This window comes from Aristolochia californica, unplaced genomic scaffold (genome assembly GCF_029961685.1).
Source record: "Aristolochia californica isolate CCGP_79_NKW_82.1479 unplaced genomic scaffold, dmAriCali1.0.hap1 SCAF_14, whole genome shotgun sequence".
In the NCBI taxonomy this organism is placed as follows: Eukaryota; Viridiplantae; Streptophyta; class Magnoliopsida; order Piperales; family Aristolochiaceae; genus Aristolochia; species Aristolochia californica.
In genome coordinates this window covers 5051920-5068713 of record NW_027181815.1, presented here as the reverse complement: position 1 = coordinate 5068713, position 16794 = coordinate 5051920, and the positions used below count along the sequence as shown (strand labels likewise).

At 38.5% G+C, this 16794-nt stretch overlaps 3 protein-coding genes across 5 annotated transcripts; 1 reads left to right on the top strand and 2 right to left on the bottom strand.

Annotated features, from left to right (window-relative positions):
- Window positions 1–1889: 1889 nt before the first annotated feature.
- On the bottom strand, window positions 1890–11473 carry LOC137950619 (uncharacterized). 3 transcript variants are annotated; one of them, XM_068797185.1, is made up of 14 exons: window positions 11192–11473; window positions 10578–10884; window positions 10178–10264; window positions 9932–10022; window positions 9734–9800; window positions 7772–7814; window positions 7434–7605; window positions 6980–7078; window positions 5643–5711; window positions 4259–4397; window positions 3051–3252; window positions 2725–2891; window positions 2605–2644; window positions 1890–2344 (listed from the first exon to the last, which is right to left on the bottom strand). In XM_068797185.1, exons 1-14 carry the CDS (start codon window positions 11324–11326, stop codon window positions 2157–2159), a joined length of 1806 nt encoding a protein of 601 aa, XP_068653286.1. In that variant the 5' UTR covers window positions 11327–11473; the 3' UTR covers window positions 1890–2156. The 3 variants fall into 3 exon arrangements, with proteins under 3 accessions (XP_068653286.1, XP_068653287.1, XP_068653288.1); XM_068797186.1 differs by having other exon boundaries at window positions 2725–2869; XM_068797187.1 differs by having other exon boundaries at window positions 2725–2854.
- A 1183-nt stretch (window positions 11474–12656) lies between these two features.
- On the top strand, window positions 12657–14839 carry LOC137949698 (RING-H2 finger protein ATL43-like). Its single transcript, XM_068795843.1, has one exon. The coding sequence runs from the start codon at window positions 12927–12929 to the stop codon at window positions 14139–14141; it is 1215 nt and encodes a 404-aa protein (XP_068651944.1). The 5' UTR covers window positions 12657–12926; the 3' UTR covers window positions 14142–14839.
- Window positions 14840–16047: 1208 nt separating this feature from the next.
- LOC137949699 (histone H4) lies at window positions 16048–16693 on the bottom strand. The gene has a single exon (XM_068795844.1). It carries the CDS (start codon window positions 16585–16587, stop codon window positions 16276–16278), a length of 312 nt encoding a protein of 103 aa, XP_068651945.1. The 5' UTR covers window positions 16588–16693; the 3' UTR covers window positions 16048–16275.
- Window positions 16694–16794: the final 101 nt, after the last annotated feature.

Below are 16794 nucleotides of genomic sequence, written 5' to 3'. Positions count from 1 at the left end.
TTCTATTAAAGGTTTGCTCAAGGGTGGTCACATCCTCATTAACCAACAGTTAGCTCTAATAGCATCATACTCATGCCCCAAATCATCCAAAAACCGGGCTACTTGAATTTGATTTTTTTTTTACAAATATCTTCAACATTCGTAATAAAATGATAGAATGTATTATTCTCTTGTAGTACTCTCCTTATCTAAGTGAAATAATTTATCACTATTCTACCTCCAAGCTTCATATTAAAGAATTTCACATATGACTCATAGATCCTTGAAAAATTACTTTCTTGAGATAAAATGAAAGTCAAGGTACATTGCCTTAGTAGTACTGCAACTCAAAATCTGATCACTAAATTTGGATTCCATACTATTGATCAACCAGATCATTACTAAATTATCTTCTACCACCCAATATTCAATAACAGGCACCAAAGGATCATCGATTATATATATTGTCATTCTTCTTGCCCTCAAATACATCAAAATTGATTTAAATCAGTTTACATAATTCGATCCATTCAATCGAAGCGTATTTATTTGAATAGACCAAGAGAATTTCACATTTGAGCTCTCAACAATCTTCTAGAAAATAACCCATGTTCTAGAATCAACCATTAAATATCACCAAATACCATAATTCAATACACTAGAGTGTCAATTAACCAAAGAGAAACATTTTATCCAAATTTCTATGCTTGCATAGTCAAGTGGGCCCCACAATGAATTTAATTAGGGCAATTCAGCTCCCAATTTACTCAATTTAAAACCAATAGTGATAAATTCTAGCAATTGAGACCATAAATCTATTAAAGAATGACCTAATTATAAGAAACCAGGATGATGCAGGCTATATAGATGATGACTCGAGCATTGGGTTGATGACACAGGTAATTTGAGAAATTTCTTCAAATTAGGACCATCAAACACTTTTAAATCCCAACAATAAATCAAATAAAAACAATAATCATCAACCAATAGGTTAAGATAAGCAAAAAAAAAGGGATAAATAAAATTTTTACCCCTACTACTGTAAAAATCAGTGAAAAACCTTAAAAAAGATTGCTAAAAATAGAGAGAATATCCAAAAAACCGAAAGAAACTTGCCCAAGACAAGTGTTTCAGCTTTGATATCATGAAAAATATATGATTTGGGGAGAAAATAGAAGAGCAAAAAGAGTTCATGAAGAGAGGCAGCTTTGCGGAATGCCATCCAGAAAGGTCTTCCAACTTCTTTATAATAAGGATGTTAGTGAAATTTTACAAAAGACAAAAATGCTCCTCAATGCTCAAAATTACATCTCTCCTAAAATACATGTCTAAATTGAATAAAAATTTAACTAGAGATAAAATAAGACATTTTTTATCCAATAACTATACTTTAAGAGAAAAATGTAATGTGAAAAATATAATAAATAACCAAAATACCCCTAGACTTGTATTTTAATAGAAATCAATCAGACAAACCCTCCCAACGTTGTTGAATCTGTAATGTCACCAAGGCTGGGCATAGTTCCGCATGACGGACCATGGGGCTAACTGAGAGTTGAGTTGTGTTTGTGCATACACTTAGGTAAGAAAACTAGGGAAAGAGATTGCGGATTCTTAAAGAATTTGATTAAGCATTTAGTATCTGCCATATCACCAACAGTTACAGTAGAGCTAGGTGATCTATGCTTGGAGAAAGGGGTTGTATATTAATATTTTCAAAGGAGGCAAGACATGAGGGTGGATAGATTTGTGAATGGCAGTTTCTATGTGTGATCTCTAGATGTTCCAGAAAGAAATTCTTTCTTGTGAAGTTAGCTGTAGTCATTGAGATTGACTGAGTCAATTATTTTCTAGATGTAGTTTGTCCGATGCATCCATAATTGTTAGTCTCTAATTGATGGATTTCACATAAGGATGTTTTCAAATGCTTGGAATTCTATTTTAAATAGTTTGAGACAGTTCTGAGGTAATTCATTTCATTGTAATGCTTACAGACATCTCCTACAACTTGCGGACCACTACTTTTCAGTGACATCAATTTGCGCCAGCCAAATTGCAAACATGACCAAAAATTTCAGGAATAAGATGCAGTAAAACCAGCCATTTTGCCCCTAGGCTGTGCAATCGCCTATTGCAACCATCATATTTAACAGCGGTCCATTCGCTTGGGCTAGGCATTAGAGGCCTCCATAATTGTCACCATAGTCATCCTCATCCTCGCTCTCTTGCTCATAAATCTGATACTCTCCATCACTCATTTCAGCTTCATGAAACCCGACACCAGTTTCATTGTTGTCTTTGGTAAAGGAAAGGCCTCCCAGAATTTCCTGCAAGTAGTTGTTTGGAAAGTTTTCTCCAACTGGATCTGTTTAATATAGGAAACATCTAAACAAGTCATCCAATTAGTTGACAATGCAAGTAGACTAGCTAACATTCACATGGGGACTGTACAACAAGAAGAGTCAGTGTAATAGCTTCAAGCAAAATGTAGATAAATTCTAAAGTTTCTGAAAAAAAGCCATACAAAATTTGACCAAATGATTCCAACAGGGAGCACATTATCTTTCATCAAATTAGAAATAGTAAACCAACAAATAAGACTCGCACAGATCTTATCAAGGATACAAGAACCATCCTCCAGAGGGAAATCAATGTCACCAGCACCCTACAAGAAGAAAAAGTAGTTTAAGCATCAAGAGACATAATGAACTACCATAGCAACAACATAACTAGCAGTCAACTTACCATATTGGATAACCCAAACTCATTGTATTCTTTCTCTTCTTCTTCTTCTTCTTCATACTCAACTTCATGATCATTTTCTTCTTCGCCATTGTTGTTGTCATCATTGCACATGCTTTCCATGTCATTGGATCTGATAACCAGCGATCTGGATGATTGCCCAGCAGTCTCTAAAGTAAAAAGTATGCGTCTAAGGAACCAAATAGAACGTCTATACTTTATCTACAGGCACCATTGGAGCCATAGCAATAGGAAACGAGATCTGCATCTAGGGTTCTTTTTCCACCTAAGTTAGAATTTTTTTCCTTTTGGTAAAGAAAGTATCAAACCTTTACTAATATGTTGATGCTCTCGATCTTCATGTCTTGAATCTCTTGTAAGAACTCGAAGCCTTTTTGACTTTTCAAAACTATTAGATGCAGCTTTTAATATGTCAGCAGCACCCATTCTAGGAAATATTGAAAGATATCTCACACTGACCTGTAGCTTCAAGCAGTGAAAACGGGCTTTGGAAAACCATCCCGTTTGTATCTGGAGATTGGAATATTCGGTCAGTATTTTATACTACTGTCATAAAAACATTGAGACTCAGTCTGGGATAAATTAAAGCCGATATCCAATTTCTCATTCTGTTTGCAATGAAAATATAACAGATACCATCATCATAGATTATCATGTATTTAGGGCCTTATCTCTGCAACGTGCCAGTCAGCTGCATGAACCCTTTCTGTTTATCTGTGAACTCTTTAGCTCGGCTGGCCTTCCAGTTTTTTAACTACTTTGGTCCATTAACATAATTCACAGAAATAACTTTTAATCATATGTAAAATGTAATATATATTATTTTTAAGCGCATTCAGCAATTAAAGAGTAGTAGCAAATTTTCATCTTCTCACTTCAAGTTCTTTTTATTGAACTTGGATCAGTGCCTCCAAAAAGACTAGAACAAAGTTACAACTAAAAAGCATAGGATCACTTCACACTCAAACCAGTATGGATGTATTCACCTAAACACAACAACTATCACTTTAGACAACTACCTAAGATGTGGAGCATGTCTAGCTATAGACTAGTGGGTCGTTTACCAACCAACATTCCCCAACGTGTATAGGGCACAGAAAACTTGGATCAAGACATGGAGGGCATAGACACTGGGTCATAGAGAGAACACATAGAAGTTACATGGAGCACAAACATGGGTTGGTGTTGGCTCCAATACCATTTAACCATGTTAAAATTGGCCCCGTTTCTTCCAACATAATCAGTTGATGTTAGAAGCTCTCTTTCCAACTAATAAGCATAAATCTCTTTAAGCCTAAACCAATGCTAGACTATTCTCCCACAAATAACACGTATAATTACAGATTGAGGGACTTTTTATCCACGGACACTTTTCTCTCCTTTACTGACTTTTTCCCATGTGGCATCAGAGCAAACAAATTTGATTTATACTCAATTACACATTATGCTTCCTGCATTTTAAAACCAGAAAAAAGGGTTTTCATCATAGACCAAAACCTGCAAACAAATAACTTACCGTACAAGTACTCTGCTCTACAGGTCCCCTGATTTCTTGTTGAATATAATCATCAGCAAGTTCAAAAAGTTGCAAGGAACTAAAACTCTTTGAAGGAAATGCGCGAAACTCGCATATTTCTTTCCATGAATGCTTCAACCTATTAAAAAGAAAAAAAGGAAAGAAAAAATTGAGGCAAATGGAGCAAGAAGCCATGGGCAGCTATAAAACAAAAGTGGACACATAGAATATGGTGTTGTACAACTTATGCACAGATGGATTTCAAATTAAGCACTATACTTATAATCTTTCTAGATTGTATTCATTCTTTTATCGGTAAAAAACCAAGAACCAAAATAAAATTCTGGATAAAAGAAAATTTTGACAATAAAAGTAAAAAAAATTCAAGAAATGTCAAGAGAAGCCAAAAGAGGTATGTACAGATCAAACCAGATCATATTAAGATGACCTTAGTAGATTGGTTATCTGTATTTCCACTTCATACGAACACTATCAGACCAATCCTTGATCCGGCATACATCATGAAATCTAAACTTTTTAGGCTCAAAATCAAGAAGTCTTTCATGAGGTTTACCTTTCCAAAACAATACCACAAGCCTCTTGAGGTTATTATAACATTTAATAAGTAAAAAATGAAAAAACAAGCAATTAGATTTATTTTGTTGAACTTGAACTATTCCCCCCAAACTAACTTGCTGAAATTAGGAAGCCTTTTTCAACTAATAAGCTAAGGATCTTTAATTACAGACAGATGTTGGCCTATTTCTTCACATAAAAGCGCCTTCCATGACCAGCACAAATAATAAGAGTATCCATATGGGTCAAAGAAGGGAAGGACTTTTAACCATCAAGAATTTATCAAGACAATAAGATCAGGCCCCATTGCTCTAAAACTCAATCTACTACATGCAGTCAAAGAGTTGGTTAGCAGACCCAAGACCAGCTCAAACATAAATGAACAGCCCCATTTTCAAGCTAGTAGAACAAAAATAGAAAATCGTATAAATTTCCTTCAGATCCATTTATTTATAAATTTTATGTAAATTGACAAAAGTAGTTAGCATGCTAAGTCTTCTCAGTTGTACAAGCTAAACACTAACCATCAATAAATTATTAGGAATTAGACGCCCTAATTCAATACTAACGAGAGTAATAATAATGGCAGAAGAAAAAATAATCAAACACGAAAAACACAAGATTTATACAAGTTCGCCTCAAGGTGAGACTACGTCCTATCTTCTGCCACTGCAATAATTTACTATGATGATGAAGTAGTTTACAAAAGAAATAAACTTTCTCTCCCACAACACAGGATCCTCGATCAAACCCTAATAGCGGCACCCCAAAATATAAAGAGAAAACTAGGGCAACCGAAATAACTCACTCTTCTGAGACCACTGTATCTCCAGACTTCCGCAGTTGAGGTGGGATTCGAAATTCAACCCTTTGGTATCTGCAAAGCCAATTTCTGAGAATATAAGGTCTTGCAGACACAGATATGGATTAGATATCAGCATAAATACACAATGAATTTTAGGTGCCTCACCAACACAGAACACATATCGAAAGAGTCTGAGATATATGTTGGAAACCAAATAGTAGAACTTAACCATGTACAAGTTTAAGCAATTCAGAAGGTTGATAATTTTTATAAATTCCCTGCCAAGTCCTGGTTGGTGTCGTTTCCATCTTGAGATGCAGAGTCCATCTTTGCCTTCATTTTCTAATCAGTTGCTTATTCTACTTAAAACCTGGAATTTATGGTACTGCTCTGTATTTATCTTCAGTTACATGATTGATTAATAAACTGTCCTGCATCAGATTGACACCAAAAATAACAAAAATAGGGAGCTGACAAGAAGAAGGGGTTCAGTTTATTTCATTAAATTTGGTTTCAATTGCATACAGTGAAGGGGAATGAATTCTCTCAAACGTATACCTTATTAGTTTCTTATTAAATAGTATCTTGTCATTAAAGAAAAAAAAAAGCCTTGTTTGTTGGACAATTTGTTGAAGTTTAAGTGTTCCTTTAAAATACTAATGAGTTTTTCAAAATAAGATTTTGGAAGGCTTTTAACATTTAACTAGATAAAACCAAGTAGAACAATCAAAGTTTGGGGAATCTACGGAAGACCTTTCCTCCCTAGCTAAAAGATCAATTGAGAGAAAGAAGTTATCAAGAAACTGTGCTACGAGCAAGATTCTCAGCTTTCACATTCCTGGTTAACAAAAGAATTTAGCGGCAGTCATACATTTCTCAACAGAAGATTGTTGACAGGGAAAGAAGAGAAAGAAATCCACATACTAATATAATGTGAAAACAGTGTTGTCCAAAGATTGGTGTACCAAGGAATACCACCAGAGAATATGAATATGTAGTTACCATAACAGGGTTGGACAAAAAATAATAAACTTATTAATGAGTTTCATTAGTCCAATGTTGATTCCAGACAAAAAAATTAAAAAATCTCTCACTTGGTTTCAGTTAAGATTTTATAACAGAATCAAGGAACAAAACTAATCACAGGATCTAAAAATCCATTGCTGAATAAGGGGTTTCTTAGTGATTACAACTTATTGGCCAGATATATACTATCAACACTTAGATCTGTGAAGAGAAAAATGAGAAGAGAAAAACTCTATAGTTTGGCACAGTAAGCCAATGAACCATCCTGAAAAATTTCAGTGACAATTAAACAGAAGGAGAAGCAGAGATCTTACATACGAGATTCAGAATCCTTCCGAGGATCATATCCTTTTCTGATCCAAAAGTTACCAAAAGGACCCTTTGAGAAGTAGTATGCAGCTCTGAATAGAAGCCTGTAAAACCAATAAAGACCTCAAGTTTGCAGATTCAGATTTAACCTAACACTTCAACAGAACCCTTCTTGTTACAGGGGAAAAAAAACCACCAAATAGATGTACAAAGAGAAGATTATCGATCAAATTGTAAGAAGGATACAACACATCTGAGCTCAACACAGACTACAGTTTATAGACACACCCAAAAATAACCGAGTAGATGAATTGGCAAGGTATATTAACATGAAGAAGTAAATTTTTGGCAATTTACATTTTTCAGCAATTGAGCCCATTTTTCATTTTAACATTCAGGTAAATTGATGAAATTGGAAGAAATTACAATAAATAAAGACTTAGGAGATGAGGGGAAAACCTCTTCAATAGATCATGACTGGCTCTCAAGCCATCACTGACCAAGCGCTCCTGCACTGAACGTCTGGGCCATATTGGTCTTTCATCAAAAAGTTTTGAAACAACCATTTGCAACTCCCATTGAGCTGAACCTTGTGGAATGTGGTTCTCCCAATTAACTGTCTTGGGAATCTTTATGTATTTTAAGCCAGACAAAAAAATAAAAATTGGTGCCAACTCAAACTATCAATTCTTTCCCCTAATTTAAGGCATATCATCAACTAAGATCCCAATTTTAATAAAAAATAAAAGACTTTGAAAATGAAAGAGGCTGACTAGAGTAACTAAGAATTAGGATATCTTTTATATCAAAGTTGATGGCAAGGCATGGCTCAATATCCATCTGCAAAACAAATAAAGCAACAAATAAGAATATCCAATGAGTCACACATTGAATTTGCAATTATATGTGCTTGTAAAAGTGAACCAATAAAGGAACAATCACTTAAGAATATCCAATGAGTCACACATTGAATTTGCAATTATATGTGCTTGTAAAAGTGAACCAATAAAGGAACAATCACTGTTTCATTTAAGCAAAACTTAAAACAATCAGTGCAGATGTCACAGCCAGAATTGGTAAGTAGAGCACAAGCAGCATCTGTGTACATGGACAAAATGATCTTCACACTGTGTCGGAAGAAGTGGAGTGCAACAACTAGTCAAATCTAATAGCATTGGAAACTAGGCCTTTTCAATTCTTATAAATATTAAAAACCTGTTTTATAGTAAAACAGACAAAGTTGACTAGTCAAACCTTTTAAGCACTAACCTACCCTCATGGACCAGTTTGATTCCATTAGACAAACTTTACTTATTGTTACATTCTGATTTTGTAACTTGAAAGTATAAAAGTGACACGCTTAGATTGTATTACACAAACACGAAATAATTTTTTTGTTTAATGTATCCTATGACATTATAACATAGCAACTGATCAATGAACCTGGTTGGACTGGACAGACCAGCAGTACCATGACTGGTCCCTGTTACAATGTTGCCCTTCAATACAAGATGATGCATGCAATAGTTTCTTTTTTTTTCTTTTGGAAAAGAATCTACATAGCTAGGAGGAGACATGACAAAATTAACCTAGGACAAAATCTATAAGTCACTTGAGAGGTATCAGCGATAGTTGAGCATGCTTCTTAAACCTGTACAAGCATGTCTACAGGGGTAATCCAAGTACCTTCAATGACTTTAAAAAAACCATGATTAAAGAGTTTGAAATGGCATATATATACACATTTCTAAATGATATATGGATTTTTGCTAGAAAACAAGGAGGAAACCTAGCCCTGACGTTACAGAAGAAGGGAGCTCCCGACAACAAGTAGATGCCAGGAAGCACCCTCTGGCTAGCTGATCTGCATACCCATTGGCTCACCCAAGTGTGATATTCCACAAAAACAACAAACCTAAAGAAGTCTATTTCACAAAACATGAGACATAGAATAAATGTCATGGTTAGAAGAATATAACTGCCATCTGTGTATTGGACATGGTTGTAATGTGGAGCTTCCAATCCTCCATTCAAAGAGTTACAAGTAATGACAGTGTATTTTCAGTTTTGCTCCATCAGAATATCTCAAGTTTTCCCAAAGATTTTGTTGCACCAGAAACACTCAAAAAGCAAACATTTGTAAATCAACTTTTACAAGGTGCAGTATGAGGTGAGCATCATTAATAAGGGAAGAGAATCAAGCATGATAGTCATCCTAAGTGATTAAAAAGAAAAAAGAAAAAAAGGGACACTGCCTCTTCCTGGAAAAACTCCTTATCTTCATCAAGCCTTTCCCACTCAAGTTACAAAAGCAACCACTGTTTTGCTTGCGGCTGCACACATGCTGACAGAGATAAGAGAACAAGTGAAAATACATAATTTAAGGCCAGTATCAACTTAAGCATCAGATCTGTGAAGCACTTGATAGCCCTTACTAATCATCAACAAGTTTTTTTTAAGGTTTAGCCTTAAGGGCAAGAAGAAAGTCAAAGATAGATGTGCCAGTCAAACTGGTGGCTAGAGAGTATAGATTTTTTTTATCATGGATTTAGTATGCCAGTCATATTTAGAAATAGTTCCATTCCAAAAAAAAAAAAAGGAGATGGCTTTTAAAACTTTTCTGAAATTGTATTTTTCATCTGTGCTATCAGTGAAACTGAAATTTGAGAAAGTTCTACAAACTTTATCTACTCAAGATGCAGAAACACCCAGACATAATAATTGCTTTTGCTCTATTTGACACTTGACATGAACTTTACCTCCCAATGATGTTGCACAACACCCTCAAGTTTCTGTTTTGCATGCATGGTAGCAGATGGCCTCAAACTGAAAGTTCAAACATAAATAAGATCAAGAAAATTAAAACGCAATGAGAAAAATGATTTTTCAGATTCAAATTTTCTCAGTTGGAAACATGCCCAAGGCATCAAATTGTTATTATACGCTAGATATCTTACACTAAATTCTCTGGGATGTCCTTGAGAGTGAAAAATGGAGGTACCAATAACATAATACTGTCCTGATCAATATCGATGAGACCAACTTTCTCTGCAACCAATAAAACACATTGGAATATGTACACAAAAATGGATCCAAATGAGAAAAGTTAAGCAGCAGCCTCAGATTCTAAAAGGGCTCCACATTTGCCATTTGTCATCGTGTATTCCATAACAATATATTTTTTTTTCAAAAAAAGGTCATACCAAAGTTTGGTTCAACTTCAGCCCAATGTCTCTTCCTTCTAGCTTCCTCAGCATGAACTGCAGGAACATATTGGTAGTCCACCATCCCTGCCAATCAGATGATAGCAAAAGGTGAAGTTAAGATAAAGGTAGGCCAAACATGTTTTAGGAAATTGGGACACAAAATTCTCTAAGGTATCTGTCCAAACAAATTTAGCTCAATTGTATGTCTGAAAATAAATAATTCTCTAATGAAAACAACTCTGCCCACTTGTACCAATATAAGCTTCTGGAGAACCACACACAAGTTACCAATTAAAGAAGAAAAACCTTTTCAACCTGGAAGAACATTAAAAAAAGATAAAAAAAAGCAATTCTACCATCATTATTTAACTGACAGAGTTTTCCCATGTCAACTGACCATCGAAATGATAGGCTTCAGATATTCTAGCGACAATATCAGCAGACACTTGAACTGGTGATTCGTCCTCGCACTTCTCTGCAATCATGCTAACAGTAGGACGACCTACCTCACTTTCTAATTGGGTGTTTGATTGTGACTTGTCGAAATCCTCAGAACTCGTTGAAGTTTGTTCACCATTGGTTTTCGTTTTAGAAATTTTGAGCAGTAAGCTTGTACAAGAACGGAGTTCCCCAAAAGCAGGATGAGAGTAAGGATCTTCGGGGCGAAAACGAAGCTCCAAAGAGCTTGGCCGAGAACTGCGTGCCTGGAAAAAATACAGGTACGAGTACAAGGAACTAAGAAACCACAAGTCGAGAGGAAGACTAGTTCAAATTAAGCCCACTTGTATTATCAAAGAACAAAAGTTCGGTTATTGAGCATCAAAATCTGTTAATTCAATCGGCTGAAATTCGAGAACTAGTTGTTTGATATAGTACAATCATAAAAAATAAAAAAATAAAAAACAGACAAACCAAATTGTCGGAGCCCATTGAGTTCTCGAGCACATAATTTCGTGAATTTAGTAATATAGTTCCCCAAGAAATCAAAGGGGAGAGTTTTCGAAAGCATACCTGCGCAATGTCGTCAATGCCTCCGAGTGTCTCAAGGGCACGAGAAGTGGAAGAAGGATAACCAGGGTAATGAACGGCGAAGGCCGTAACTTCGGGCAGAAGGCCGGAAACAGCGCCATCTTTGATGATTCCCATTGAGCGTGATCAGGAGTCGCCGAACCGGGAACAGAAGCGGAACCTGCAGATTACGTGGTCATGTGATGGGTTGAGCCAGTTCAGCTTTGGAGTTGAAACCCTTTTGGTTATTGAATTTTGCCGCACCGGATCTACGAGTGGCGAGGGACAGGGATGCAACCGAAACTTCATTCACAATAAAACTCACAAATTAGCTTATTATATATCGAGGACTATAGCAACTCGTACAATTGTACATCCATAGTTATACGATACTAAGATCTCGTAGAGTTAAAGATTGGGTGTAACTGTAACACAAGTAGTTTAATTATAATTTAATTTAATTTATTTATTTATTTATGTTATTATAAATAGAAGTTTAAGGACAAGGCATTATCAATATCTCAGAGACAGACGAACGAAGTGGACAATACACAGAACTTCAACAAACACCACCTCTTCCTCTCCCCGATGTGTCTTTCACACTGATAGAGAAAGCGAGGGACAGAAACCAACCCTCCAAGGAGCTATCTGTCAAATCAATTTAAAAATCCATTCTTTGAGGTCAGGTGAAACAAAGCATTTAAAAGCTTTTTAAGTCCATCGAAAACAGCGTTGAATCCGAGCATGGCGAAATTTCAGCTACAGAGTCTCACTATGTCGCCAACAACGTCCTAAATTGCCTTTGCCTCCTTATTTTCTTCCATCCAACGACAAGCTAAAAGGAATTTTATCTACATTATAATGACGACCCTTGTGTGGTTTCAACTGAAAGTACCTTGTCTGTAGATACAAAGCACCTGCCTAGGAAATTAGCTATCGGAATATCTTGTTTTTCTTAGATATAATCATTCTTACTTATTATATTTCATTGACTCTTATATCCAAGACGAAGACAGTGTCTAATCAAGGGGGGCAGCCACCTTGTACTGGGGACGGGAGTGGGAGCCCGATATGTCTTTCAAACTGCGTCTCTGGAAGCTCTTCAAGAGCTATGAACCTCAAACTTCATCTTCATCCCAATTCGACATTGTTTAGTGAGCCCATAAAAGATCTTGTCCACACCAGGTTTTGCTCGGAAGCAGGCTTATTTAATTTCTTGTCCACTACTCGTTCCTGACGTACAACTCCGTATTTCTCGACCCTCCGCTTCGACCACCAAAGAGTCTGCCATCTAAAAATAGAGAAAGGTATTCGTGTCATCTCGTTTATTGTGGTTTGGTGATGCGACTAGTTCAGTGGCTTTTGGGATACTAGTGACCGACTCTTGAGTATGGTGGAGAGATCCGTGAAGAGGAAGCAGGCTGCAAGGGAGATGGAGAGAAGCTTCTTTCCTGGATGATCAGGACCAATGATGAAAAAATGACGAAGCCGTCAAGAACATCGGTTAAAAACGACTGCTCCTCTTATTAAGTTCCACCTCTTCCCTCTTGCATTAGGAAAAAAAGAAAAAAACGCCTCCACATCAGTTAGATGCCTTTGTCTTCTACTTTCTGTATCTTAGTTGCCGTCGGGCCAAATGTAACACAGTCTTTTCTTCTCTCAAAGCCTACTTCTTTCCGAAAGCCCCCCACTATTTTCTACTCACCTGGCTCGGAAATCTCGCTTTCCGAGACCAGAGATGGCCTTTTCTCCACGTTGCTTCATCTGGGTTTGCCTTCTCTTCTCTGCGGCCCTCTTTCTGCCTTCAATGGCGGAAGACCCTCTGAAACCCTCTCTCAACGCCTCACACAACGTGGATTCCTCGTTCCAGCCTTTTGATTCGGCTCCTCCCAGAAGCCCCTTCAGTCCGAGACCGAATATAGCTCCTTTTCGGCCCAGTATAGCTGTAATTGTTGGGGTCTTGACCACCATGTTCTCCATTACTTTTCTTCTTCTCCTATATGCTAAACACTGCAAGCGTGGCGGCACCAATGGAGGGGGCTCCAATCCCAACTCCACATTCCAGACAAATGCCGCCCGTAGGAACTCGGGGATTGATCGAGGGATAATCGAGTCGCTGCCGATTTTTCGGTTCGGTTCGCTCCAGGGAGAAAAAGACGGGCTGGAATGCGCTGTCTGTTTGTGCCGGTTCGAACTCTCCGAGCTGCTTCGGCTTCTGCCCAAGTGCAGACATGCCTTCCACATAGAGTGCGTCGATACGTGGCTGGACGCCCATTCCACCTGCCCGCTCTGCAGGTACAGGGTCGACCCAGAAGACGTCCTCCTGGTAGCAGAGCCACCCGCCATGGACGGACCAACGAAGCCGGAAGTCAAGACCGGGCACGAAATAGAGGCCGATTTGGAAGTCGGGTACCACCGAGTCTCGGGTCGGCACTCTTCGGCAGGGGAGAGATCAAGCGGGTTTCTGCAACTCATCTTCAATGGTCGAAGGTCCGTGGACATAGGCAGATTGAATAAGTCAACAGGGCAGAGTGAAGAGACTGTGAGCATCAGCTGCTTCGAGCGGACGCACCGAAGAGACACACTTCTTGCAACCGACCGGGACCGGTTCGAGCATCGGATCGTCATCTCAGACTCGGCGGCCGCCATCGATCATCACCCACGTTGGGGCCATTTCAAACCGTCGGATCTGCTCTACCTCCCCTCGGAGAAGATCGTCAGCGAAAGCGGTCGATATTCGCTCGCACACCGCCGGGCCTCGTGCTCGGCTGCCCAGCCGAGCAACGCTCGGGACACTGACAGCAAGATAATAAAATCAAGATGCGTATCAGAAATCACCGGCCTGAGCCGGTTCCGCCGCGCGGAGGAGGAAATGACCGTGATCAGGAACAGCAAGTGGCTGGGCTTCGCCGCCACGCGCACGGAGGACGAGAACGACGCCCCGGAAACCTAAACAGCGAAAACCAAGACAACAAGCCGGAGAAAGAAAATGGAAACAATAAGAAAAAGAAAAAATTCCATTTTTACTGATGTGCGTTGGATATCTGACAAATTACGGCCGTGTACCACACCGGTAATCGGAAAGTCGAAGAGTACCAGAGGAAGAAAGTTCAATTCCAATTTTGAAACGGACGGTCCAGATCCGCCCGATATTATCCCGTATTCGATCCGATCTTGGGAAATGTGAAACACTCCGACACGGAACAAGAAATTTTCATTAGAAAAAGTAAAAACGGATGCAGAGGTCCAGATTCCAGACAGAAGAGACAAGCAATCTCCCTGCTCTCTCTCGCCAATGGCGCGAAGAATGAATGATGTCGAACGGAAACGCAGTGGGGGCGAGGGCGACCAACGCCATTTCCAACGCATCCGTTCCGCTTTTCATTAATGACAGTGAAGAGCCGTTTGCCGTGGACTGTGGAGGGTTCTGAGTGGGGTTGGCAGGCCGGCGTGTCGGGTTTTCTTCCATGGGCCCGGAACCTGTCGTCCGGTTTTGCTGGTTCTCTTGTTTCTCCTGCTTCAGAAATCGGATAAAGGAGAAGAAAAATAGTAGCGTTCGACACTAATGGCGACGTGACTGGCTTCTTTGTTATGTAATAGGTGATGTTATTGTTTTTTCTTCAACGGGCAGAGGGAGAAAAGTTTCGTCTTTTTATAGTTGTTAGTTTTCGGAGGAGACCTTCGATGGGATAATACCGGTCGGAAGTGTTTTACGTTTCTGATTTGGGAGGTCGAGAAGAAGGAATCTGGGGCCAGAGGGATTAACATCCCATGTGATGGTTAGGTGATTGTCCGCACTCGGGTTGTGACAAGTGAGCATGAGGGATTTCTACAATTGGTGTACACTCACACATTTCGATTTTGGGTTCAGGATTCCATTTCAAACTTTAAAAACCTTACCCAAATCTGACCCTTGCGAGCTCTGTTGGTAGGTTCAATTATGAAGAGTAAGAGAAAATAAGGATGGTTCAAGATTAATTTTTAATTTTTTAATTTATTATCCTGTTTAAATTTCTATATTACTTAATTGTGTAGTCTATATGTCTAATGATTTTTTTAACTTTTTAAAATGCTTGAATAAATACTTTGGTTTAGATCTTATATTTATTTATTCGTTACTTAACATTGTTGTTAATATCATTTTTTTATTAATTTATATTTTATTTAATTTTATACGTTTTTAATCATATGTAACAATTATAAAAATTATAATGCTCGAGCAATAGCTTTAATTTTTCAATTGTCAGTATTTAGTTTTTATTATTAAATATAATTTCTTACATTTACATATTCACAGCACTTTATAATAATTATATAAATAAGAAAAAAATTTCTCAGTCGCGCAGCCACGTGGGAATGTCCAATGTTTTCGAATTACGTTTCCACTTCCCGCCTATCCAAATTTGTTACCAGACACAAACTTCGTCCTAACTCGTGACGTGGGGTAAACCCACATTATGGCAGACCCATACCTTCATAGAAAATGAAGCAGCATCCGTCGGGTCAACAAATGGGCTGCGAAATCACCACAAAATTTAAGGGGCAGGGGGGTCTTGCTCGATGGAAGGGCCTCCAGTTCTCAGCAGTTGACGTTCTGCAATTTTGCTTGTCGATTGAAGTGAGACACAAGCCATGTCAGGATTTGGCAGAGGTTCCTATATATTACGGAAAGAACCAAAAGAATACCGACACCGATGGAACACCTTGAAAAAATGTTCAAGCGACTAAAAAGGATTAGAGAAACCAACACACCTCTCTATCGGCGCTAATAAACGGAGAGAAGATACTGAAATAATCAACAGTGAGAATTGATTACTCCCAGATACGATATTACACAAAAAGTAAAATACACAAGTGAGTTGACAATTTTCGTTCAATTCCATTCAACAACAATCTGCCTACCGCTACTACATACCGTAAATTGGTATTCGTAACGATGATTGAAGAAAAAAGCAAATAAACAAGAAACAACACAATACTAAATCCTAAAATTCTCACAAGATTAACTGCAATTCGACTGGTTAACTCTCCTTTCTTTACAAGACCAACAGAGCCACAAAAACCCTAGATCCATCATATCCGCCAAATCAACCACCGAAACCGTACAAGGTCCTGCCCTGGCGCTTCAGAGCGTAGACGACATCCATCGCCGTGACAGTCTTCCTCCGGGCATGCTCCGTATATGTTACAGCGTCACGGATAACATTCTCTAGAAAGATCTTGAGGACACCCCTCGTCTCCTCGTAGATGAGCCCGCTGATTCTCTTGACGCCACCACGACGAGCGAGCCGACGAATAGCCGGCTTGGTGATACCCTGGATGTTATCTCGGAGGACCTTTCTGTGACGCTTTGCTCCTCCCTTACCCAAACCCTTGCCTCCCTTCCCACGGCCAGACATCTTCGTCGACTACTATCTGAAGTTGTTCGCAGTCGCAAGGCGCGGAGACGGAGAGAGATAGACCACGGGTGCAATAGAAAGACAAATTCGACCCTACGATTCGCTGACCATGGAATCTAGTTTTTTATAGCGATCGCAGGGGATTGTAAACCGTTAGATTTGACCCCGATCCGGAACGAGTTTGTGTTTTTACCTTGAACCGTTGAT

Bases quoted from the DNA above. Each gene is read 5' to 3' on its own strand.
- LOC137950619 (XM_068797185.1), bottom strand. From the start codon at position 11,326: ATGGGAATCATCAAAGATGGCGCTGTTTCCGGCCTTCTGCCCGAAGTT. The intron at 9,801-9,931 runs GTAAGATATCTA...TTGAACTTTCAG, and splicing joins GACATCCCAGAGAATTTAGT to TTTGAGGCCATCTGCTACCA. The intron at 4,398-5,642 runs GTGAGTTATTTC...TCTTTTTAATAG, and splicing joins GATACAGTGGTCTCAGAAGA to GTTGAAGCATTCATGGAAAG.
- LOC137949698 (XM_068795843.1), top strand. From the start codon at position 12,927: ATGGCCTTTTCTCCACGTTGCTTCATCTGGGTTTGCCTTCTCTTCTCT.
- LOC137949699 (XM_068795844.1), bottom strand. From the start codon at position 16,587: ATGTCTGGCCGTGGGAAGGGAGGCAAGGGTTTGGGTAAGGGAGGAGCA.